This window comes from Diabrotica virgifera, chromosome 5, assembly GCF_917563875.1.
Source record: "Diabrotica virgifera virgifera chromosome 5, PGI_DIABVI_V3a".
Classification (NCBI taxonomy): Eukaryota; Metazoa; Arthropoda; class Insecta; order Coleoptera; family Chrysomelidae; genus Diabrotica; species Diabrotica virgifera.
The window spans coordinates 10,624,450-10,651,839 of NC_065447.1; the positions used below are offsets into that span (position 1 = coordinate 10,624,450).

Below are 27,390 nucleotides of genomic sequence, written 5' to 3' on the forward strand. Positions count from 1 at the left end.
CTCAGGGTCACAACTCTCGTTTAGCAGACAACGCAAGTATTTAAACTCCATGACTTATTCGATTTCTTTGAAGGCTTTTCTACATATAACCTACACAACATTGGAGAAAGTATACAACCTTGCCTTACGCCCTTTTTAATTGAGAAGTCTTCAGTTTCGTTGAAATTTTAAAGGCGTACTGTTGCTGTCTAGTTCCAATACAGATTGGCGGTAATTCTTATAACCTTGGCACCAAATTCCAACTCTTGTAGATATTTTATCATTACTTCGTGTTTTACATTATCGAATGCTTTCTCATAATCGATATAAAAACTTTCATCCTTTCTTTGATATAATATGATGATTTCTTTACCGGAGTAGTTTTTGAGGTAGTAATTATGTAACCAGTCATGGAATCGTATCGTTGCCATAATTTGATACCCCTCTTGATTGGTTTGTTAGATACGTATTGTTTAAAAGATGGCCATATAAAACAATATTTATGAAAAAATAGTTTTTCATACTAGACATTATTTGTCAACAAGATATTTCGACACATGATAAAAATATTTATTGCGATTATTCTGCGGAAAATTTTGTTCGTTATGTGGTTCTTAAGTAAAATGCATGATATAATAAGGTCACAGATGGTGCATAGATAAATAACTATTTCTGACTTGTAATTAAATTGCTTAACGATCCAGGTTTTTATTGTATGGCCCAAAAAGCTTATGGTAGGGGAGCCCAAGCGGGAATTTTTGCAGTAACTCAAGCGCGTCAGATTATTACATGGGGAGAAACCTTGTACCCTGAAAATGTACCTCTACCATATGTTGGCTCTTAATGCAGGGGAGTTCGTTAAGGAGGGGTTTCACAAAAAAAAGCGAATATTTCGCGAAATGAATGACAGATCGAAAAACTAAAAAATACTTACTTAAGCCGTCCTCTTGTACCTTACGGTGTCGAGGTAAGTGGAGAAATCAGACGTCTCCATGCCTTTCGGTCAGTAGCTAGTCTTTCTGATTCTCTCCACCCAATATTCCTTTTTACGCAAGCTTTTCCAATATCTGCGTTCCACGTTCTTGCTGGCCTGCCTCTTCTTCGTTTGTTGTCGGATGCCGCTTTCCATACCCTCTTTACAGTTCTACCTTCACCCATTCTCGTCATATATGTCCGAACCACGATAACTGTTTCGTTTCAAGTCTGTCTAAAGGTCCTTCCATTACAGCACCTTTCACGTATGTCTTCATTTCTTATACGATCACGTCTGATCACCCCGGATACTGCGCGTATAAATATCGCATTTCGCATGCTTGAATTTTACTACGGATGTTGTCATTCATTGTCCACGTTTCACTACCGTAGAGTAGCACCGGCTCGTATACAGTTTGGAACACTTTCATTTTTGTTTTCAGGCTTACTTCTTTCTTCCTAATAAAACTTTTATTTAGCGCATAGTACAATTTTGTTGCACTCATTACCCTGCTGTTTATTTTTGGTTCTATATTTCCTTGTCCATTCATTGTTGATCCTAAATACTTGAAGTCCTCTACTTGTGTAATGGTCTCATTATTCAGCTTTACATTTATATTTTCTTGAGTTTTCGATATTACTAAAGCTTCTGTTTTTTCAATATTTATTTTCATCCCAAATTTCTTAAAGGCTTCATTCCAAACATTTACATTCACAAGTCTTTTTCTGATTTTGCCACAATTACCAGGTCATCGGCATATATCAACTCTGACACGTGAACTTGTTGAAGTTTATACACCCCTACCCTAGTTCTTTTTACCTTACCCCTGCATTATTTTGCAATTTCGTCCATTAGAGTGATGAATAACAAAGGACTCAGAACACCACCTTGTCTTACACCTGTCCTTGTGTAGAATTCTAGAGATGAGCGATTTTTCGTTCTTACATTATTACGTGTACATTTATATATACTCTTTATTGCTTTGGATTAACTTCGGTTTCACATTTCTACGGTTTAATATTTCCCAGATCTTGTTACGTGGCGCCCGATCAAATGCTTTTTCCAAGTCCACAAAACATAGAAACAACTTAATGTTATGTTGTAGGGCTTTTTCTGATAACTGTCTCACCGTGAATATGAGATCGGTTGTACCTCGCCCTGGCCGAAAGCCGCATTGGCTGTCATCCAGTGTGGCCTCTTTCGTAGATTTTACTAGCAACTACCAACAATGATATTCCCCTGTAGTTAGAACACTTATGTTTATCACCTTTTTTGTGTAATGGTAGAATAGTGGCAAGAGTCCAGTCTCCAGGTATGCATCCGGTATGCCAGCAGCTCCTTATGATTTTCCATAGTAACTGTAATCCTTCTCCTTCCATATATTTAATTAGCTCAGCCTTAATATTATCGTGTCCTGCAGCCTTGCCATTTTTTAATTTTAAAATTGCTTCCCTATATTCTTCGTATGTTATGTCATCATTATCTTGTTGTTCATTTAAATTGTACTCCTCCCTGTCATTTTCTATTTCGTTGTTGTCTCCCATTAATAATTCCATAAAATGTTCTCGCCATCTTTCGGTAATTCTTCATTTTTTAATAATATGTTACCATATTTGTCCTCTAAACCTGTTACTCCGTTTGATTTCTTTTGTCTTAGGTTTTTTAGGGTCCTATAGAGCAACTTCGCGTTACCCTTACTATCACTTTCCATTTTATTTCCAAATTCTTACCATTGACGATTCTTAGCTTCTTTAATTTTATTTTTAACCATTATTCTCTGTTCCTTATATTCTTGATAATTACCTTCACTTTTATTACTTATATATACTTTTTCCACAATTTTTTCTTCTTCGAAACTTCCAATTTTATGTCATTATTCCACCAAGTTGTACCTTTCAGATATCTTCTTTTCGTTACACCATATACTTTACTCCCAGTTGCATACACCAGCTCCTTAAAAATATTCCATAATATTTCTATATCCTCCTCATTTTTCCAATTTGTTTTTCGTATTTCTTCATTTAATTTACGACAGTATTATTTTCCAATATTTTCAGACTGAAGTTTGTATACTTTAATACTTGGTTGTTCATAGCGATTTTCTTCATTTTTAATATTAAATGTCTGTTCTCTCCTTGTCTTTATTTTAGCTTCAACGAGAAAATGATCTGAACTGATCTCATAACCTCTTTTAACACGAACGTCCGCTATTTCATTTTTATATCTGTTCTGTACTAATACTAAAATACGTACTCAATATTTTTCAAAAATCTATCGAATGATACCAAATACGACTTCCACGGAGAGGGGTGGGGGGTAAATTTAATATTTTAAATACGAAACCCGTGATATTTCGCAAAATGAATATCATATCGAAAAACTGAAAAATACACTTATTCAATATTTCTGAAAAATCTATCGAATGGCACCAAACACGACCCCCCACAGATGTGGGGTGGGGGGTTACTTTAAAATCTTAAATGGGAGCCCCAGTTTTTTTATTGCAGATTTGGATTCCTTACGTAAAAATAAGTAGCTTTTATTCGAGACATTTTTTCGAATTATGGATAGATGTTGCTATAATCTAAAAAAATGATGTTGGAAATGGAAAATTAAATTAAAAATGGACAAGTCCGCACTAAAATGGAAAACTTTACTTAACCTTTTTTTTGGTTTTAGGAACTATTCTTCACAACCCAATAGGTCCCTAAAGCACTCGAGTGACTGCACATTTAGCATATTTTGCTTCCTTACCATTACCTGTTTCTTTCTTGTTACTTGAGACTGACACAAGTTAACTTAGGACTAAATACAGGAATTTTATGGACATTTGAGATAGATAGACTGGTCTGTACCAACAAAATAAATTTTCTTTATTTACAATTTACAAACAACTTTACAATTAAAGTTAATATACACTTATCCTATTTTTCTGGATCTAAGTTTGGAACATGATCGATGCCATTGGTCGAAATAGTCTTTAAAAAGTTGATGTAATCTATTGGCAGGCCTGTTTCTTGGGCTCCTTTGATTATGACATCCATGTAAGCTGGACTAGGTCGTCTTTCTGTCGGTAAGTTCGTCAAATCAAACCGTTCGAATTGTTTTACATTCTGATATGCTATAGCATTTAGTTTTTGGCCTTCTGGGGTTTCTATTTGTACTATTATTCGTTTATAAACATTCTTATGTACGCTTTCTTGCCTAAAAATGGAAAAGAGTAAAAGAAAAATTAGTGAGTCTTTGGAACAAGGGCGGATCCAGGGAGGGGGCCATGGGGGCCTCCGAGAATTTAAAAAATATAAATTTAAATATTTGCTGATAAAATTTTTATAGTTTCAAACACATAGATATATAGGTACAAAACGTAAATATAATTACGTCTTCTGGACTAGAATTGAAGAAAAGCAGTAACGGAATCTTCAAGAATGACATAGGATGTTTGGTAAATCAAAATGTTGATAATTTTACAAAGTGACCATTGTTAGAATGACCTTGGCAGCCATCAAAATCGTATCAATTTTTATATCCTGTATAAATAAAGAAATAAAAATGAAGCGTTACTTAGGTCACCAGCACTTAGAACAAAGGAGTTGGTTGGTACTTTCGCACATTCAAAAGGGATTGTTCTGCAAGTATTGCGTTTTATTTTTCTAATGAACAATATGGTCACAATAAAGGGATGACAACCCAAAGCATTGTCATGAAACCTTTAACATCTTTCGCCAAACTCATGAGCAAAGACGGAGCTATACAAACCCATGAAAACATCATACCACAAGGAGTGAGTTCAGGTTGGGCTGGATTTTCTACAAAGTTATCGCAACTCGCAAAAGTCAGTCATTAACCAGATAGATTCTCAAAGGTCTAAACAGATATAAGAAAATAGAGAAAGACTACGACCAATAGTAGAGTCTATAGTGTTCTTAGGTCTACAAAATATTCCTCTAAGAGGCTATCGTGATGATGGCCTTCTGCTTCTGGAGACAAATGCTGGACCTAGCAATGAGGGGAATTGTTAAGGTTTAAAATCGCATCAGGGGATAAGACTCTTAAACAACATCTATCCACAGCATCTTCCCGAGCAGCATACATTAGTCGCACCAGTCAAAATCAATTGATAACATGTTGTGGTGAAGAAATAATTGAACAAATAATGAATCAGATTCCAATTGCAAGTTATGACTCTATCATATTTGACAAAACCACCGCCAATAAGTTTTGAATGTCTTTTTGGGACTCAAAAGTGTGTGAAAAGTGCCTTAAAAGAACAAATTTGTAACCTTAATTTTTAAAAATTACCCCGGTACCACTCCCCAAAAAAGTTCATGGCCCCTCCCGAAAATCGGTCCTGGATCCGCCCTTGCTTTGGAAGCTATAAAATGTGGACGCAAAAAAACATGAGTTAAAAGTTTATTAATTGTGGTTGCATTGTAAAGCCAATATTCATTGTTGGGTAAAGGTCTCATTTAATAGCTATTTGTATAACAAGGGAGGAAAGTGCTACTTTTCCTCCCGAGAATGAAGTTTACTGCCCGACGCGTAGCGGAGGGCAGTAATCATTCAAGGGAGGAAAAGGCACTTTACTCCCATGTTATACATATGGTTTTTCCACCTTCCTCAAATAACAAGTCATTTTTTCATTTTTACTTAATTTATTTATGTAACTAACCAACAAAATTTGTTAGAACTAAAACTAATAAGTAGGTACAATATAACTGTCAACTGTCAATAATATAAGTCAAATTATTAATGTAAACATTGTTAAATCAGAATAACAATTTACTGTTTTTTACCATTCTGCAAAATACAGAGTGTTTTTAAATAAACGTTAAAATGTATAGATACTTACGTAATAGAAAATAGATATTGTACAGGGCGTCAATAAGTTATATTTCATGAATGAAATACCATGACGTCACTTTTACTTTTCCTCCCTAGGGAGGAAAAATATTTTCCTCCCTAGGGAGGAAAAGTACAACTTTGCTCCCTACAATCAGGTCCGGAAAAGTATACTTTCGGTAGAGGTAGGTGGAAAAAGATTTTTCCAAACCATAAACCATGTTTAACCCGATCAATGAACACAAAACTTTTCGAAAATCTCCGGAAAAGTAAAGAAAGCATGAAAATCTGGGAATAAGTAGCTGAAATTGTTTATTATTGTTTAAGAAAAGAATGTGTGTGTACTTTATACGCACGTAAGAAGTTATACTTCTATTATACAGTGCTAGTCAAAAGTCCGTACCCCCCCTCGTATCTTTTGAACGATTATACCTATAATAGTGAAATTTGGAGGGAGTAAATAAACGGACGTAAGCTTCTTAACTAGTTATGACAGGTGACGTACCTAATAGTGACAGATGATGTTATAGGGCCACTGTGACCGATAATTTTAAATAGAACCTTATGGCAAGTGATACCTCGTTTGAAAGGTAATTAAAATACCTATTCAGTCATACTAATTTTTTTGGGTTTAGGTTGATTTTTATTTTGGTGAATAAATTAAATAAATATAATATTGTAGTTTCGAATTTAATTAATAAAAATTCAAATGTCCGCCTATGGATTTTTTGTCAAAAAATTTGACGTTTATTAATTCTCTAGTAGTTTTTACGTCAACGTCAACCTGTTTGACAAATAATCATAGGCGGAATTTTGAATTTTTATTAATTAAATGCGAAACTACAATTTTATATTTATTTCATTTATTCATCAAAATTAGCTTAAACTCAAACAAAGTTAGTATGACTGAATAGGTATTTTCAATACCTTTCAAGCGAGGTATCACTTGCCATAAGGTCCCATTTAAAATTATCGGTCACAGTGGCTCTGTAACGTCATCTGTCACTATTACGTCACCTGTCATTACTAGTTAAGAAGCTTACGTCCGTTTATTTCCTCCTTTCAAATTTCACTATTATAGGAATAATCGTTCAAAAGATACGAGGGGGGGTACGGACTTTTGACTAGCACTGTATGATTTCAACGAAATAAAGATACTTAAAAGTTTATTTGTATTTTATTTAATTAATAAACTAATTTTGATATTACCACTTTCAAATTTTTTTTATTAAAACAACATCAAAAATTAAAAAAAAGATAACAATCGTCCGTGTCAGGATTTGAACCCGGGACCGGGACCTTCGCGTTATGTAGTCGAATGCTCTACCAATAACCCATCAGGGTTTTGTTTTTACGGCTTCTGGTACGTAATTACAAACGACGGTGACAAATAGATCAAATGAAGTATTAAATATAAAAATGTTTAAACTACTTATTATCTTATCCCCAAGGAAGACAAATCCAAAGACACAAAAATTATAATAAATATATTTACTAAAAACAAAACACTAATATATTATTTTCAAACCTTAGTTGCACTGATACATACATAACTTGGATGATTTAGCAACTAACAACATACTGTCGGTGTGCGCATGCGCCAGGGAATGTAAAAATTCACCCTCGTGCCTAAAGAAGTATAACTTCAAAAAGTTTACAATTCTACATCCCCTCCATTTTACAAAAATTGGGAAATACGGGGTGATAAATATTTTCTCGGGGATGAAAAAACATATGTTCAAAATAAGTACGGAATTGAATAAAATGACTAATTCTAAGCAACTTTTGTTCTATAGAGTTTTTTCACAAGTCAATACTTTTCGAGTTATTTGCGAGTGAGTATGTTCATTTTTAACAAAAATAAAACATGTTTTTGGACGGTTCTTCGCAGATAACTCAAAAAATAAGAATTTTACCAAAAAAAATATTCTTAGTAAAAATAAGGCTTATCAAAACAAGAAAAAATGGTGTATGCATGAAGAGTCTAGACTCAGTAGAAGCAGAGCTGTAGCTAATGAAAATTAGGTTCTTATTCGTCAAATTCCAAATCGAATATTTCAACGTGAAATAACCAAAAAACTGAGCACTTTTCGGGGAAAACTCATTACAACTTTTTTAAAGTCTGTAAAAAAGGTTTATCCTTGTTTTTTCAAAAAACTTCTAACATTAAAAGTAAGTGAGTTACGCTCAAAATGTTGTTGGTCACTTTTATTTCTTGGTAAAAAAATCGCGAAAATCACCCCCTAATTAGCTTCCCAAAAAAGATTAATCGTTACCGCTTTACAAGTTACTTTACTTATGTTACCCCAGGCCGTGGGTGAAAAAACGTGATATAATTCAGGAATTTTTGAAACCTATCAAGTGTTGTAAAGGACGATGCCAGGAATAACTTCTACTAAAATGTAACCAAAAATATTGTGTGCGCTTTTTTTTATTGCGATTTTCATTTGTTTTTTTTAATGATTATTAGACAATCTGTTATAACATATAACAATAGGCACATTTTATCTGAGAAATAATGACATGAAGAGATTGTGACCAACGCCACACATCTCTATAGAGATAATATTAAATTACTGTATTACATATATTAACTTAGCTACTGTAACAATATTAATGTCTGTGCGGTAAATCTAATGGTGTCTGTCTCTTTAACCGTTTTGTTTCCTGACTGTTGTCTAACAAATTAATTGCAAGCACATTCGCGTGGCTTTCAAGACGTACGATGTATTTTGCACTTAACTCCACTATCACTTCACTGACGGTTTTGGTTTCCAGATCATTGTAAATATCCCAGTTAGTAACAAACCACGGAGCATCGATTATTGAACGTAACACCTTGGACTGGAATCTCTCAATTATGGATACATTCGACTTGGATGCTGTTCCCCAGAGCTGCAGACCATATGCCCAGACTGATTTGAATATTGTGTTGTAGACTAGCAGTTTATTTCTTATCGTGAGCTTAGACTTACGCCCTAGAAGCCAATAATGCTTACTAAATTTTATGCCCAGTTGTTTCCGTTTGTTCCATATATGGGTTCTCCAGGTTAATCCCCTGGCCAAGTGCATGCCCAGATATTTTACAGAGGTAACTGAGGGAATTACCTTATTATTTATTGTTACTGTAGGTGATTCACCGTGACATTTTGTAAAAACAATACGGTTTGATTTTTGTTCATTCAATTTAATTCTCCAATTTTGTGCCCATGTATTTATTTGATTTAATACTCTCTGGAGTTCTGCAGCAGCTTCGACGGGATTTTTGTGTACTGCTAGGATTGCAGTATCGTCTGCAAAGATGGTGGTCGTTATATCACGATTTGTGGGTAAGTCGGCTGTGTAAATCAGATACAGTTGTGGTCCCAGAACACTTCCTTGCGGTACCCCTGATCTGATGGGATATAGTTTTGTATAGGCTGACTCAAACTTCACTCGAAAGTATCTTTCTGATAAATATGACTTAAGGAGTGTATATAGTTCCTCTGGTAAGTTCTTTTTCAGTTTATACAACAGTCCTTGATGCCAAACTTTATCAAAAGCTTGGCTAACATCGAGGAATGCTGCTGAACAGTAACTTTTTTCTTCAAATGTTTTATTTATAACATTGACCACTCTGTGAACTTGTTCAACGGTGCCATGCTCTTATTTTCATTTGTTAAATTTGCAATTTTTAATGATTTTTAATTTTGTAGCTTAGGATATTGATTTTAGAGAAAAACTTTTTAATAGAAAGTTGTAGTAAATTAAAAAACCAACAATTTGAGCTATGGTAAGTTTAATTTCGTTAATTGGTTATTGCAAAACAGCCTGCGAAAGGTCCAAAATGGCCGTTTTTTACAATTGCAATATTTATTGTACAAATAATTTTTTTATTTTTTAAAGCGTTAAAATGAAGATCTTTCAATTCCAAATATAAAAAAAATTGTAAAGCCAGATTAACCAATTTGTTGCTTAGATATTATAAATTGTTTATCCCAAGAGGTCAAATGTCGAAGGCTATAACTTTTAAAAAAAAAATCGTAGAGAGTTGGTGAAACATCCAATCCCCGTCTAAAGAGTTATGTTTTCATATTCTGATGTAAATAAATGCGTAAAACATTTTTAAACCTCTAATTTTTGGGTTTGAAAATAAGGGGGCAAATTTCGTTATAAACATTTAGAGCTGAAGCGGCCCTGTACATCCTATGAGTTTTTAACTTACAGATTATTGTTGCTGAAGACGAAACGAAGATTTATAAAAAAATTAAAAATTTCTACGACCAACTGAAGCCGAGATAATTTTTGGGTTTGAAAATAAGGAGGCAAATTTCGTTATAAACATTTAGAGCTGAAGCAGCCCTGTATATCCTATGAGCTTCTAAGTTACAGATTATTGTTGCTGAAGACAAAACGAAGATTTATAAAAAAATTAAAATTTTCTACAACCAACTGAAGCCGAGATAATTGTTTTTTTTTTCTTAAATCGTAGTGCCTTTATTTATAACAATTAACAAATTATTTTACAGTCATTGACTAAAGAAAGACTTATATTATCTTAAAATAAAAATTGTTATAAAATATTACTACATTTAATTATTAAAAATTATTTTTGAAATCGGTGCTTTTGCAAGCGGCCGAATTTTGCAAATAGCCCGGCTCGCTTCAAATCCGCGCGCTCGGAAAATTTTTACGTAACTTGTATTAAATTTTGACAGAAAACAGTTTAATAATATTACCATTATAATATACATTTTATTTACCACTGTATTTGTTTTTCTTGATAAACTTTTATATGTGAAATCCAAAAAGAATAGTCACTACAAGAAGAAAAAGTTTTATATTGTATATTATAGTAAGAAGTAACATTATTATTATATTTATATAACAATGAAAATATTAAAAATATAGTTACATATTTCATATATAAATATGTATCATTTTTGTAATATTATTTCTTCAGAAATGAAATTTCACATATAAAAGTTTATCAAGAAAAACAAATAGAGTGGTAAATAGACTGTATATTATAATGGTAATATTATTAAATTGTTTTCTGTCAAAATTTAATACAAGTTACGTAAAAATTTTCCGACCGCGCGGATTTGAATCGAGTCGGGCGATTTGCAAAATTCGGCCGCTCGCAAAAGCACCGATTTATAATTTTATATAATTTTATATAATTTTATGAACTGATAGCTTCATCTGAATGTTACTCGTATGAACTTCTAATTTCTTTCTTTGTGTGTGGTGAAACAGATTAGGGAACAAATAATGTAACAAAGTATAATGTACAATTTTTGAGTTTTCTTGTTCTGGAAGTAAATCTTTCAGATTTCTGCCGATTTTTATTGATGTAAGTAAATATATCAACTTCTTCAGCAGTTGTATGCCACTAATGGCCTCTCATCTTAAGATGCTACTTCTCCCAAAAATGATAGCTTTCACAACCTTCCATGAGTAAATATAGATATAAAATATATAAATAAATATAAATCACATCGATACATCAAATTCGCTCAGCTTACCGGTCTAAATTCACAAAATCTTCATCCTTCAACTGCCATAGAGCTCCCCAGACCTTGTCTCCAGGCGATTGGACTATATTTGCACCACAGCCTTTCCAAAAGTGCCCATATGTGCCCATGTCTAATGTGTAATCCTAAAATAATTATAGCTGTGGTCACTGAATAGTTTACAACTTCATTTTTACATTGTAATACTGTAAAATTGTGTCGTACGGGATTTGATAAATGAAGTGCTTGTCAAAACTTTCGCGCGTATTGAAAAATAAAATAAAAAGTTATTAAACGCGTCAAAAATGCCTAGAATGTATTTGACGCGCAAAAAATCAAAGCAATTGCCAAACTCGAAGAAGGTTGGTCACTAGGCAAGTTGCTTCAGGTTTGAACGTGAGCCATATGTGCATATAGAAAATCAAACAAAAATGGGATCATTTTCATTCCATAGCACGGTTGGATGGTTCAAGAGGGCAGAAGAAAGTAGTCCCAGACTACTAGTAGTTTTTCTGGACACTAGTCCAGAAAGCCACTGCGCATCCGCTAGGAAAAATATTCTGATTCGGATTTTTTGCACACACTTACTCAAAAAGGACCCCTTTTAACAAATTTGCATGTTGCCAGGTGCAAAAGCGAGTCAAAAATTTTTTAAACGTTTTTTTTTATTTTTCCTAAAATTATTTTTTTTGCATCAAAGTTTTTTTAGGTCTTTTGGATCATTCCAAACAGAAAAGGTCTTTAGTGACTTTTCTCTAAAGTTGATAGTTTTTGACATATTATAAGCGATTAAAAAAAAACTATGTAAACAACTGAAAATTTGAATGTTGCCAAGGTAAGTAGATATTTTTTAAACATCGATTGATGAAATCGCGGAGAGCTTTTTGTAATACAATATCGAAAACCCCTTTGTTTTTTAATTGCTAATCAAGCGGGCGCGACTTTATTTTCAACCGTTGCATGTACTTATGGTAGGGGAGCCCAAGCGGGGATTTTTGCAGTTACTCGAGCGCGTCAGATTAGCATATGGGAGAAACCTGGTACCCTGCAGATGTACCTCTAACATATATTGGCTCTTAACACAGGGGAGTTCGTTAAGGGGGGCCGAAAAAAAAAATCTATCCTTAAAAAAACTCGAAATTGTCAGATTAAGATAAGGTAAGTTAAGTACATGCAAAAGAGTGTATATTTCAAAAATCTGACGATTTGACCCTGGCGTAAGGAAATGGGTGAGTCCCAAAGTTTCACAAGAAAAAAGCGAGTATTTAGCGAAATGAATGACAGATCGAAAAACTAAAAAATATGTGCCCAATATTTTTTAAAAATCTATCGAATGATACCAAACACGTCTTCCCGCGGAGAGGGGTGGGGGGTAAATTTAATATTTTAAATACGAATCCCGCGATATTTCGCGAAATGAACATCAGATCGAAAAACTGTAAAATACACTTATTCAATATTTTTGAAAAATCTATCGAATGGTACCAAACACGACCCCCCATGGATGTGGGGTGGGGGGTTACTTTAAAATCTTAAATAGGAGCCCTCATTTTTTTTGCAGATTTGGATTCCTTACGTAAAAATAAGTAACTTTTATTCGAAACATTTTTTTGAATTATGGACAGATGGCGTTATAATCGGAAAAAACGATTGTTGGAAATGGAAAATTAAATTAAAAAATGGCAAGCGCCCACTAAAATGGAAAACTTTACTTAACTTTTTTTGGTTTTAGGACCTACTCTTCACAACCCAATAGGTCCCCAAAGCGCTCGAGTGACTGCACATTTAGCATACTTTGCTCCCCTACCATTATGTCATATGCGTAAATATACAGGGTGTTAGTAAATAAGTATGAAAAATTTTAAGGGATAATTCTACATGAAAAATTAATGCCAATTTGCTCTATAAACATATGTCCGCAAATGCTTAGTTTCGGAGATACGGGGTGTTGAAATTTTTATTTCAAACTGCCAATTTATTTATTGCTCTAAGACCAGTTGAGCTATGAAAATGAAATTTGGTGAGTTTTAGGAGGTAGTTATTACGAATTTTTTGACATACAATTTAGACTTTTGTATTCATCATTGGCGCGCCTACAGGCAATGGTCTGAATTTTTTTAAAGAAAAAAATAGTAAGCCACTGAGATATTTCGAATTAAAAATTATTTTTAAATTTCACGTAATTTATGATAAAAAACCTTTCTTGCCTTTTTTTCATATGATGCACCGTTTTTATGCAGAAAAATAAAACATCTTGGCGCGTATTTTTCATTTCTTAATACATTATCAAGAACTATCCAATATAATAATACTAAACTAGAACAATAACAGAAAATATTACTAATAAGATTTCAACTAGGTGCAAAGCTGCAAGAAATGTTTAAAATGATCTCCTTTACAGATAACAGAAGAATTTTATATTCATCATTGGCGCGCGTACGGGTAATGGTCTGAATTTTTTGAAGAAAAAAATAGTACGCCACTGAGATATGTCAAACTAAAAATCAGTTTTGAATTCCTCGTTCAATTTACGACAAAAAATCTTTCTTTCCTTTTTTTCATATGAGACGCCGTTTTTATACAAAAAAATAAAACATCTTAACGCTTACCAAGTATTTGAGGTAGTTTCCATGGTACCCCGTCAAAATAGCCCCGTCAAAAAAGCTCCGACAAAATAGCCCCGACATAATATCCCGTACACAAAATAGCTCCGACAAAATAGCCGCGGAATAATAGCCCGCCGACAAAATAGCCCCGACAAAATAGCCCCGACAAAAAAGCTCCCTTCAGAATTCATCATGAAATCATTCCTTAAAAATACATTTTTTCGGAAATGGTAATTATCCTCAATTCAGATGTTTATCTTAACCACATTAAATAAAAATGGTCTTTTCAGAGAACTCGAGTCCTGTCTTCCCTGCCTCTTGGAAGTTTGAACATTTAAGTTAAACGAAAAATCAATGTTTATTTATGATATAAACATTTTTTTCTGTTTTCGGGAAACACTAAAATGCATTTTAAATTAAATAAATTAAATAAATTAAATACATTCTTCCTTTTTGTCAAATAATTTAAATGAAAAAAAAAGTTTTTGGACACCTTGTATAAATAATTATGTAATTGTTTATAAGAGGCTGTTTTAGCCGGGGCTATTTTATCCGGGGCTGTTTTGACTGGGGCTATTTTGTGTGCGATCTCTTTTGTCGGGGCTATTTTGTTTGCGGGCTATATTGTCGAGGCTATTTTGTGTTCGGGCTATTTTGACGGGGCTTTTTTGACGGGGCTGTTTTGACCGGGCTATTTTGACGGGTCACGAGTTTCCATATGCATAGAAACTTAGTTCAAATACTTTGTAAACGTTAAGATGTTTAATTTTTTTGCATAAAAACGGCGCCGCAAATGAAAAAAGGGCAGGAAAGATTTTTTGTCGTCAATTGAACGAGGAATTTAAAAATGATTTTTAGTTTGACATTTCTCAGTGGCGTACTATTTTTTTCTTCAAAAAATTCAGACCATTACCGCTACGCGCGCCAATGATGAATATAAAATTCTTCTGTTACCTGTAAAGGAGATCATTTTAAACATTTCTTGCAGCTTTGCACCTAGTTGAAATGGTATTAGTAATATTTTCTGTTGTTGTTCTAGTTTAGTATTATTATATTGGATAGTTCTTGATGATGTATTAAGAAATGAAAAATATGCGCCAAGATGTTTTATTTTTTATCATAAATTAGACGTGGAATTTAAAAATAATTTCTAATTCGAAATATCTCAGTGGCGTACTATTTTTTTCTTTAAAATAATTTAGACCATTGCCCGTAGGCGCGCCAATGATGAATACAAAATTCTTAATTGTATGTCATAAAACTCGTAATAACTACCTCCTAAAACTCACCAAATTTCATTTTCATAGCTCAACTGGTCTTAGAGCAATAAATAAATTGGCAGTTTGAAATAAAAATTTCAACACCCCGTATCTCCGAAACTAAGCATTTGCGGACATATGTTTATAGAGTAAACCGGCATTAATTTTTCATGTAGAATTAGCCCTTAAAATTTTTCATACTTATTTACTAACACCCTGTATATGCGGAAAATATTCTGATTCAATTTTTTCTCATCATCTTGCTTGAAAAGGTCTCCTTTTAACAAATTTTCATGTTACCAGGATCAAAAGGCAGTCAAAAAATTTTTTAAACGTTTTTTTTTAAATTTATCCTAAAACTAATTTTTTGCCTCGGACAATTTTTTTAGGTTTTTTGGGTCATTTCAAATAGAAAAGATCTCAAGTGACTTTTCTCTAAATTTGATAGTTTTCGAGATATAAGCGATTGAAAATTTAAAAATTGCAAAATCGGCCATTTAACCCTCTAAAACTATGTGAAAAACCGAAAATTTTAATGTTACCAAAATACGTAGATATTCTATGAGTATCGATTGATGAAATCCCGAAGAGCTTTCTGCAATACAATATCGAAAACCTATTTGTTTTTTAATTGCTAATAAAGCGGGCGCGACACTATTTTCAACCGTTGCATAGATGTAATCGGAAAAGGTTTAAGTTTAAAAAAATTGTTTAAAAAATTTTAGACTCTGGCAACATGCAAATTGGTTAATAGGGAACCTTTTCAAGCAAGATGGTGAAAAAAAATTGAATCAGAATATTTTTCAGCACATATATTTACTATTTACGCATATTACATATACATGCAATTGTTGAAAATAGTGTCGCGCCCGCTTAATTAGCAATTAAAAAACAAAGGGGTTTTCGATATTGTATTGCAAAAAACTCTTCGGGATTTCATCAATCGATGTTTAAATAATATCCACCTACCTTGGCAACATTGAAATTTTCAGTTTTTCACATAGTTTATGAGGGTTAAAAATGGCCGATTTCGCAATTTTTAAAATTTTAATCGCTTATATCTCAAAAACTATCAACTGAGAAAAGTCACTTGAGACCTTTTCTGTTTGGAATGATCCAAAAAACCTAAAAACTTTGTTCGTTGTAAAAAAAATAAATTTAGGAAAAAAACAAAAAAAAAACGTTTAAAAAATTTTTGACCCACTTTTGGAACTGGCAACATGCAAATTTATTAAAAGGGGTCCTTTTTGAATAAGATTATGCAAAAAATCCAAATCAAAATATCTTTCCTAACTGATGCGCAGTGGATTTCTGAACTGCAGAGGAATAAAATAAGGTGTTAGTAGATTATTTGAAAGATTCTCCTTTTGCCACAGCTCGAAAGCTAGCGAAGAGACAGCGTTTTCGAGCAGCATTCTTACTTCAGGAAGCTGCAAGGAGGTTTAAAGCAAGTGAATTGATAAATTGTGCAGCTGCAAGGAAACCTTTTTTGACAAAAGTAGACGAGTTGCATTTTGTAATAAATTCATAAAGCGTGAACACAACTTTTGACCTAACGTTGCATTTGGTGATGAAAAAGTATGTTACTCTTAGGAATAATAGTTTATATGCCGAGAAATCATAGTGTTGTTCTGAAGCTATTTTCTTGTGACATTTTTGCAATTAACTAGTTTTGATGGGAAATAAGCCACAATTTTACTAAAAAAATGATTTTATCAACGTTTCGACGCCCAAATCGGGTGTCGTTGTCAAAATACAAAAAATATGAATGAATTAAACAAAAATGTTGCTTAGTAAAAAAAATTCGCGCTAGAGATTCCACAGTAAATCACGAGGGAAAACCAGGAAAAAACCTCGTGATACTATCCCGAGGTTTAAATATAATTTAAAATAACATACATATAATAACATATTTAAAATAACATATAATTTAAAATGTACATACAGTCGGAAAAACGAAAGAATACCCATGATCAGATCAATCCAAGAACGATCAGATCAATCACATATTTTGTATTTGCTGTTTTTTTCTTCATAAATAACAAACGAGAGAGATAGATTATTAATAATCTGAATAATATGTGATTGCTGTGATCGTTAATGGGTATTCTTTCATTTTTCCGACTGTAATTAAGGTCAGAATTTGGTATTAGTTTTGAGAGGGAACTAAAATAAGAACCTAATACTTACGATGTCGGGATATTATCAAGAGGTTTTTTCCTTGTTTTTCCTCGTGATTTACTATGGAATCTCTAGCGCGATAATTTAACTGTCACCATTGCATGTGGTTGTCTTTTTAAAGACAGATCACATATTATGATTTTTTTTGTGACGAATATTCTTGAGTTGGGGTTGATTTCATGTAATCGAATGAACTATCTTTCAATAAAGTCGTCTAAGGAACGCAACCCATAAATATTGGCTTCATTTTAAAGTCTTCTACTTTATAAAATGTATAATATATAGGTATCTGAATTGCCGATATAAATAAGTCAGATTAAATAAATTATTAGAATATTTTTTTTTTACTAAGCAACAACATTTTTGTTTAATTCATTAATATTTTTTTTATTATTTGACAACGACACCCGATTTAGGGGTCGAAACGTTGATAAAATCATTTTTTTAGTAAAATTGTGGCTTATTTCCCATCAAAACAAGTTAATTGAGAAATCATAGGTTTGATGAACGCTATACTCATCATTTAATAGTGGAGAATTCTCGTTCAACGTATGGGGATGGATAAGGGCTGAAGACCCGGGCGTTTGTTCTCATAACATAACAGGATTATATTACAAACATATTATTAAGAACATAACGTTGCCATCACTGATCTAGACTCCCCAACAACAACTTTATCTTCCAACATAATAAATGTCCGATTCATACGAGTAGAATGGTTGGAAGAAACTAATGTTAATTTTCATCCGCAGCCTTCTCGGAGTCCAGACCTTAACCCCATCGAAAATGTGTAGGCAGAGTTGATAAAGAAATTAAATGAAAGAAACCGTAGGTCACGGAATAGGATTAAACTATGGACAATAGGCATGGGAAGAGCTTGTTGAATTTAACATGAGAAGATTGGTGCTATCTGTGAATAGCAGATTGCAAGTTGTATTAACAATAATGGGGTTTCCATACATATTAATTGTGTTACTGTTTATCAACATTTAATATAAAATAGATTTAAAATAAAATGGATGTTTTGAACCCAGTCTTACTTATTTTCGTTATTAAAAACATAATCCATTTTATTAAAAAAAACTTCTTGTATGTTTAAAGTAGGTAAAAATTCACAAAATCCTCTAAGTACTAGATATGTAAGGGTGTAAACTATTCAATGGCCGCAGCTGTACATCTCATCAATTATAGAATTTTGATTACACCCGACACCAGAACCACCCTGAAGAATTTGGTATATTATCCAACCCTGAAGATTTATCGACCAATGTCGCACTGTAAACTCACCTTGTACTAGGTCTGGATCCCGCATAAGAAAAAAAAGTTGATTAATAGCAAGCTGAAAATTTGTTAACGGTGTCTAGTCGGACAAACTTTGATGTACGGGAACACTGGAACAGGGGAAGTTTTAATTGTGGAACAGTTTAAAAATTCGGAACGTCAGATTACGAAAACGTCTTATGTATTTTGTCGGACAGAACATCCAACTGATTTGTTGCCCTTTCATTAAACTCTCATGCAAAAATCAGACTGGTGTTTATCACCAACTGCGCATTTTAATGAGTGGAACACGAAGAACATGTCAAATGTCAGGAATCATGTTGGTTAGTAATAGCAGTCTGATTTTTGCATGTAGGGGAGTGCAATTAGAACGAAAATATGCATTGTTTCGGAAAAATTGAAACAAGATTATATTTTTCTAAAAACTTTTTTTGTTAGTTTATATACATGTTAAAGTAAAAAGTTCTACTCGCAGATTTTATTACAATTATGATAACTATTTTATTATCACTTTTAAGAAAAAAAGTTATTCTTCATAAAATGCTCTCCCTGATCTAAAATCTAAGATACAACCATCAGATATCAAACTTTTTTAATTTTATACGAGGTATGTAAAAAATATGAATTTTTCTTAAAAGTTAAGTGCCTTTATTATTCACAATATTTTAATTAGGAGGATGTAATTGAACACTAAAACAAATTTTTTAATCCCAAACAACTTTTTTTAATAACAATTTTCGATATTGTGAAATGTAACGGTACTTTACTCTTGAGTGAAATTCATATTTTTTGACATTATGTACCTCGAATAAAATTAATTAAATTTAATATTTGATGATTACATCTTAGATTATATACGATGCAGAGTATTTTATAAAGAATAACTTTTTTTCGTAAAATTGATAATAAAAAAGTTATCAATAGGTTCGAAGTTACGCAGACATACAAGAGCCAAAAAATTTTTTTTGCTGAACATTTGTTATTGTTGAAGCTTATTATTAAATGTATTTTAGGTAAGTTTTACAGTTTTTAATCACTTTGTATAAACATTTGTTTAGCTGGTAATTTTCGGTTTTTGTATTACAGTTTTGTTGTCTTTTTTAATTTTCTCAAAAAGAAATAGACTATTTCATTTCTAAAGTAAAATAATTAGTGCATTTTAAAGATTATATCCTAAGTTTTAAAACAGTACCTACTTATAAAACTGTAATAGATCTGTTCAAACTTGAGTAATACCGTCTTAAACTGGTGGTAATTCTATAAAACTATGAAGATTTTAAAAATTAAATTTTTTGAGATGTCATATCATTTGAATTAAATTTTTGAGATTTTTTTTGAATGAAACATCATGTAGTAAGATGCTTGAAAGGTAAGTTGTGCAAAATTGAGGGTTTTATAAGAAAAATTGTATTAGTTACACATTTTTAAATCATTTTTAAACAAAATTTATGTAAGGCTCACTTTCCGCCCCCACCGTACTTATGCCCATAAATTTTATTTCTTTTTATTATAACCATAATATAGCTTAACTATTCTATGTATTAGTTAAAGAATTACATTAAAATAACTCAACCGTGCACTTCGCCGTACGCTAGTTTACAGTACGCCAATGTTTGTGAGAAGGGTGACTTAGCGTTTTAAATAAAAAGAAAATTAGAAAATTATTTATATAAGGTTTTTTTTTGTAAAATTTTCTGAATTTTTCAATGGTCGTCAGTTTTTTTCTAAAATTGAGTAATTTAAAAAAACATCTAATTTGGTAGTTCATTTTGTTTAATAAAAAATGAAGCACCCACTTCTCGAGTAGAACTTTTTGATATTTTGTTTATTAAACATTTCTTAATAAAATTACAAAAAGTTCTATCTTGTTTGATTTTTCCGAAGTGAAAATTTATATGCACTCCCCTAATGAGAGTTTAATGAAAGGGTAACAAATCAATTGGAAGTTCTGTCCGACAAAATACATCTGACGATTTCATAGTCTGACGTTCCAAATTTTTAGCCTGTTCTACCATTAAAACTTACCCTGTTACATTGTTCCCATATATCAAAGATTGTCCGACTAGACGCCGTTAAGCTATTAACAAACTTTCAGCTTGCTATTAATCAACTTTTTTTCTTATGCGGGATCCAGACCTATACGTCATATACATGGTGTTAGTAAATAAGTATGAAAAATTTTAAGGGCTAATTCCACATGAAAAAATAATGCCGGTTTACTCGATACTGGGTGTTGAAATTTTTATTTCAAACTGCCAATTTATTTATTGCTCTAAGACCAGTTGAGCTATAAAAATAAAATTTGGTAAGTTTTAAGAGGTAGTTATTGCGCATTTTAATAGTCTGAATTTTTTAAAGAAAAAAATAGTACGCCATTGAGATATGTCAAACTAAAAATCATTTTTGAATTCCTCGTTCAATTTGTGACAAAAAATCTTTTTTGTCTTTTTTTCATACGAGGCGCCGTTTTTATGCAGAAAAATAATACATCTTGGCGCGTATTTTTCATTTGTTAATACATCATCAAGAACTATCCAATATAATAATACTAAACTACAACAATAACAGAAAATATTACTAATAAGATTTCAACTAGGTGCAAAGCTGCAAAAAATGTTTAAAATGATCTCCTTTACAGGTAACAGAAGAATTTTATATGCATCATTGGCGCGCGTACGGGTAATGGTCTGAATTTTTTAAGAAAAATATAGTACGCCACTGAGATATGTCAAACTAAAAATCATTTTTGAATTCCTCGTTCAATTTGTGACAAAAAATCTTTTTTGTTTTTTTTCATACGAGGCGCCGTTTTTATAAAAAAAATAAAACATCTTAACGCATAGAACTTAGTTCAAATACTTGGTAAACTTAAAGATGTTTTTTTTGCATAAAAATTCAATTTGCAATTCAAAAATGATTTTTAATTTGACATATCTCAGTGGCGTACTATTTTTCTCTTAAATAAATTCAGACCATTACCCGTACGCGCGCCAATGATGAATATAAAATTCTTATATAACCTCTACAGGAGGTCATTTTTCACATTTGTTGTAGCTCTGCACCTAGTAAAACCTTATTAATAATATTTTCTGTTATTGTTCCACTTTAGTATTATTATATTGGATATTTCTTGATAATACATATTAAAAAAATGCAAAATACGCGTCAAGATGTTTTATTTTTCTGCATAAAAACGGTGCACCATATGAAAAAAGGCAAGAAAGGTTTTTTATCATAAATTAGACGTGGAATTTAAAAATTATTTTTAATTCGAAATATCTGTGGCGTACTATTTTTTCTTTAACAAAATTCAGACCATTACCCGTAGGCGCGCCAATGATGAATACAAAATTCTTATTTGTATGTCAAAAAATGCGTAATAACTACCTCCTAAAACTCACCAAATTTAATTTTCATAGCTCAACTGGTCTTAGAGCAATAAATAAATTGGCAGTTTGAAATAAAAATTTCAACACCCCGTATCTCGGAAACTAAGCATTTGCGAACATATGTTGATAGAGCAAACCGGCATTAATTTTTTATGTAGAATTAGCTCTTAAAATTTTTCATACTTATTTACTAACACCCTGTATAACTTTTAAGAACAAAATTGAAATTATTGCTTACCTTCAATACACCTTTTCCATATCTAACAGCATTAGGATTAGACCGGTGCATTCGTCTTTCCAGCAAATTGCTTCCATATCCAAAGTAAAGGCTTTTATTTGTCGCCATTAGACTACCAATACTGGAAGTAAGAATCATATAAAAACATATTGGAATAGTTCCACCTTTCATGATCGGTTTTTAGGATCTTGTTTGTTTGAAACACTTTAAAGCTTAACCAAAAAAGTATAAATCCAGAAATGAATGTTTTTAGTGATAATGGTTTATCAACAAATGACACACTATCTATTGCTTTTGACAGGATTTCTTAATTGACATTTGACCTATGAAAACGATTTTACATAAATTAAGAACCAACTCTTAACGCTACACTTCATCAATTTGCAATGGTATTAAAATCCAGTTTATTTCTTTACACTTTAATGCGTTATACGTGGGCTATCCAGAAAGTACGTTTCGTTTTGGAATAGAAAGAAAAACAAGTAGAAGAAAAATATTTTATTATATGAAAAAAGAGACACTCAAATACTATTTCTCTACATAATCTCTTAATAATTTCTCTTTAACTTATCATACCGGTTAACTATCTTTGAAATACCATTGTCATAAAAATCTGCCGTCTGAGACTTCAACCAGGTGTTCAACTCCGTCCCGTGCAAAGCGCTGCGTTGCAAGCCAGGTCTTCATTGCTTGAAGCAGGTGGTAGTCGCTAGGTGCAAGATCCGGACTATATAGCGGATGAGGAAACACCTCCCACTTAAATTTTTTAAAGACTTCTCCAATACGATTTGCAGCTTTCCTCTGAGCTTGTTTTTTAGCGCTCTTCGTAACTTTTCCAATGTTCACTGAGCAGTGAGAGCTCAGTTATTGTGAATCGCCGGTTTCCTTGAATTTGCATGTCGACTTTAGAGATAAGTTCAACAGTCACAATGCTTGGTCGTCCACTTCGTTCTTCATCATGCACACTGGTTCGGCCATTTTTCAATTTAATGCTCCATTGACCCGTGATCACATTGTTCCCATATAAACAGCACAAATTTCACGATCAATTTCAATTGGTTTGTTGTTTTTAGCCAACAAGGACCATATTACCGATCGCACATAAACAAACCAAGTCACGTTAACTGTTACAAGAAGCACTCCCGAATCATGATTTACAATGTATATACATTGTAAATCCCAAATAATGATTTAAAAAGTTTATACATTGTAAATCATGATTCGGGACTTCGGGAGTGCTAATTGTACCAGTTAACGTGTCTTGGTGTGTTTATTTCTAGTACATCTTGATTGCGGTTGTTGTATAACTTTACTAATAAAGTACTTACCTTCGTGGAATAACGAGATATTCTTTGTAGAACTACTTAATGATCTACTTAATGAATTGCTGCTACTTGTCGATTCGCAGCGGTGATGTTTTCTGGGATTAACGACATTAATTATTTACAAAATATTTATATCAATAGCAAATAATAAAATTCATAAAATTCTCATTTACCAAAAACATTATCAAAATCAGAATTATTGTTTAGTATTAACAACCTTATTATCTGACGATCCAGCAACAGCACTATTACGTATTTTCTAATGCTAACTTGAATATTGTGAGATAATATAATTTTTCTGGAAAAAGTGCACAGCAACAAATAATCAAAACAAAAATATCCAGTTTATCATCAACACTGGTTCTTCTTATGATATTACCTATGAAAAAGAATATTTTTACAACAATAACGTGATATCAATGATAAGACTACTTCACATGTTACTAAATTTTTTCTGGATTAACGGGTCAAATAACTTTGTTAGGGGAAACCCGGGCAAAATGGGGTACTTAAGGTTTAAATTAGGATTTAAAACACATCTGTAACTTTTAAGGTCTGGAAATAAGCCAAATACCATTGTTATAGTAGTAACTATTGATTAATATAACTTAAAGTTAAAAAAAGTAAAAGATTTTCTTATCATATAAAAAAACAAAAAATAATGTAAAGTACCCCATTATGCCCGTCATATAGGGTAAAATGGGGGTACCAAATTAAAACCAAGAAAAAGTTATTGACAAAATTCGCATACAAGTACTGCTTCGTCATCCTCATCTTCTACACCTGCACATTAATTTTTAGCCCATTTAAGGCAACTGAATCAGCTTATCCATCCTTCTGTGGAACTTAAATAAAAGTTTCCGCAAAACCAGTCAGTGTCACTATCTTCGCCTTCTGAATCTGACTCTACTTTTTTAGTTTTATTCAATTGCGATTTCTTACTCGTCTGTGATTTGGTTTGATCATCGGCTATCTTACTTGGTATGGTAAAAAGGGTAAAGACTACCAATAGGTATGGTAAAAAGGGTTTACCATTTTACCCTACCTATTGGTACCCCGTTTTGCCCAAAGAGCAGATTTTGAGATAATGACCTGTTTAAATTATTACAAGTTTTTATTTTTTAATATAATGACAAACGAATACCCTAGAACACATTCACTGTTAATTGGAAGTAATAATATTAAATAATAAATTGTTTTAGTAATAATAACGATGGATTATTTTTCGGCCGATATTATAACTTGGTTAACTAAAAACGCACATGTACTGTTTACAACAATCGACTAACAGTTATTTATATCTGCTATATGACAGAAGGCGTAAACAGGCGTCTATAATATAATTTCATTAACGTCGTATATATCGAGCGAGTGATATTGAAAAAAAGGGGGTACCCCGTTTTAGGCAGCTACCCCGTTTTGCCCGCATTTCCCCTACATTTTAGAAATAAAATTAAACATTTGATTGTATTCTTGTTCTCATGATCATTTTTCAGTGCGTCATTAATTATGACGTCATATACTGTATTGGGTGTGTCGAGACTTATTTCATGTAATTATTGACGAATCTGACAGATGCCAGAATCGTACTTAGCCATAGGTGAAAAGCTTGTGGAATTAAACTAATTAGTAATTTAGTAGTTTTGATTTTTACACAATATGTTAACATGTAGGTATTTTTTATAAAGGGGAATAAAATAAAAAAGTAAACAATATTGTTAATTAAATTTATAAATATGGAAATATTAAAAAATGACTCAAAACTATCCATAAACTATGTTTTTATCTTCTTCTCTAGGTGCTGTCTCCGCTTCAAAAGTTGGCAATCATCAGAGAGATCTTTATTTCTGAAACCGCGGCTCTAAATAATTCATTGTTATTACATCCAAACCAGTTCCTAAGGTTCTTCAGCCATGAGTTACGTCTCCTTACTATGGATCTTTTTCTTGCATAATGATCTGGAGTATTAGATATACATCTCTCATCACATGTCCCATATATCTCAGTTTTCTTCTTATTTGTTAGTTTTTCTCGTTCCTTATGCGTAAGTCTCATTACCTCCACGTTGGCTATTCTATCTACTCATGAGATATTTAGCACTCTTCGGTACATCTTGAATGTCTCTAGCCTCCTCACGCCAATGACTAACTTTTAACGAACTAAATTCTAAACCAAAACACAAAATAATGCACAAAAACGTTGTGAAACGCAAGGGAAGTCGAATTCGAAATTTCAAAATGACACGTACACAAAATAATGACCTGAATAATAACCGTCACTTGACTCTTTGACACTTCTAAAAAATGGCCAAAATGGACGAAGTTTTCGTCAAATGTTCGTACCTAATACGTGTATTTGATTGGCTAGAAAAAACGCGCATTCTAAATATCAACGAATCAAACGTAGGTTAGGAATAGACATCTTATGTATATGTATAACCATTATAATGCTGCATTATTTTTGTGTTTAATCACGGAGCTACCGCTTTTTCCGTCTCATCTAACTTAATGCATTAGAGAGAAATCGAAAAACTGTGACGCACTGAAAAATGATCATGAGAACAAGAATAGCTTACCTTTGCAATAACAGGGTGGTATGGTCGTGATGTCACGTTGTTTGTGAAAACAGAGAGCACTTTACCCTACGCCAAACAGATCACAACTAATATGTCACACTATCGAAAATAACGAGGTGTCCAAAAGAAACAACGCTACAAGATGGGTTGTCACATCATTTCTGTCTCTGTCCCTCCAAAGCTCAGTTTACTTTAATGGTAAAGATACCACGTTTTTTCAGTATATAGAATGAAATACGGCGGATTTATTCAACGAATAATACAAAAATCAGATATTTTGAAATGTCACGTTGTTCTGGTAAATGAGCGAAATATAATATGAAATTTACCTGGAAAATATCAACATATAGCAGATTTATTGTCACGATACTTTATTAAAGATAAGCATAATGATATGATTAATGATAACATAATTATGATAATAAAGTACCTAAACAAAAGATATCGTCTCGAAAAGGCAACTCAAGAATATGTTTGGGAATATCACTATTCACATTGCTCTTGTGGGATATCTTACGAGACGGTATTTCAGATAATTCTAAAATCCTTTTAAACACGAAATAATTTATTACAGATGACCGTGGATGAGACGGTTTTTCTCTCGACTGGGCAGCCGAGCTGCCTTCGAGAATAATCTAGCGTCGATGATAATCTGTCTCAATCTACGGGTAATACATCTGTAATTATGACAAAAGGATGAGTGGTTATTGATAAATTCTTTATGGTGATAATTGTGTTAGCTTCGACAAATTGCTATCTTATTTTCAATCATATTATGGTTTATTCTATTATTTATTTCTTAGTTAATTAACCAGCCAATTTCAATTGAAATTTGACTTTTTAAAAGTCAAAGTTTTTCTATGGTCCTTCGGGCCTGATACCTAAAAATAATTTTTGCCTTATATAATAATTTTTTCATTTTAATTTAATATTTGAATCAATTCAGTCGGCCCTTCGAGAAATATATCTTTAACTTTTTTAACTCGACTCAATTTACACATTTAACTTTAGTCATATTTCATAATAGTATTATTATCCAGAAATTCGGATCTCTTAACGCGCTCGATGCCCATACCGTAAACAGATTTCAACTGAGATCAGTGCGGTTCTAGCCTGGGGCAGGGGGCAGCCCCCCCCCCAATTTTTTCAGGACTTTTGTACTATAATCTTCGTTAAAAAGGCACGTTATCTTGTTTATTCACCGGTTGTGTTCACTTGCCCCCAGTCTTTTTGGTCTAGAACCGCCA

General features: G+C 32.4%; 1 protein-coding gene across 4 annotated transcripts; it reads right to left on the minus strand.

The window, feature by feature from the left end:
* Positions 1-3,802: 3,802 nt before the first annotated feature.
* Positions 3,803-26,592, minus strand: LOC114334816 (gamma-glutamylcyclotransferase). Of its 4 annotated transcripts, none has more exons than XM_050652262.1 (4): positions 26,574-26,592; positions 22,244-22,364; positions 11,302-11,435; positions 3,803-4,156 (listed from the first exon to the last, which is right to left on the minus strand). In XM_050652262.1, the coding sequence occupies exons 2-4, from the start codon at positions 22,349-22,351 to the stop codon at positions 3,877-3,879; spliced, it is 522 nt and encodes a 173-aa protein (XP_050508219.1). In that variant the 5' UTR covers positions 22,352-22,364; positions 26,574-26,592; the 3' UTR covers positions 3,803-3,876. The 4 variants fall into 4 exon arrangements, with proteins under 4 accessions (XP_050508219.1, XP_028140829.2, XP_028141033.2 ...); XM_028285028.2 differs by lacking the exon at positions 26,574-26,592 and adding an exon at positions 26,473-26,504; XM_028285232.2 differs by lacking the exon at positions 26,574-26,592 and adding an exon at positions 23,572-23,590.
* Between the last annotated feature and the right edge of the window lie 798 nt (positions 26,593-27,390).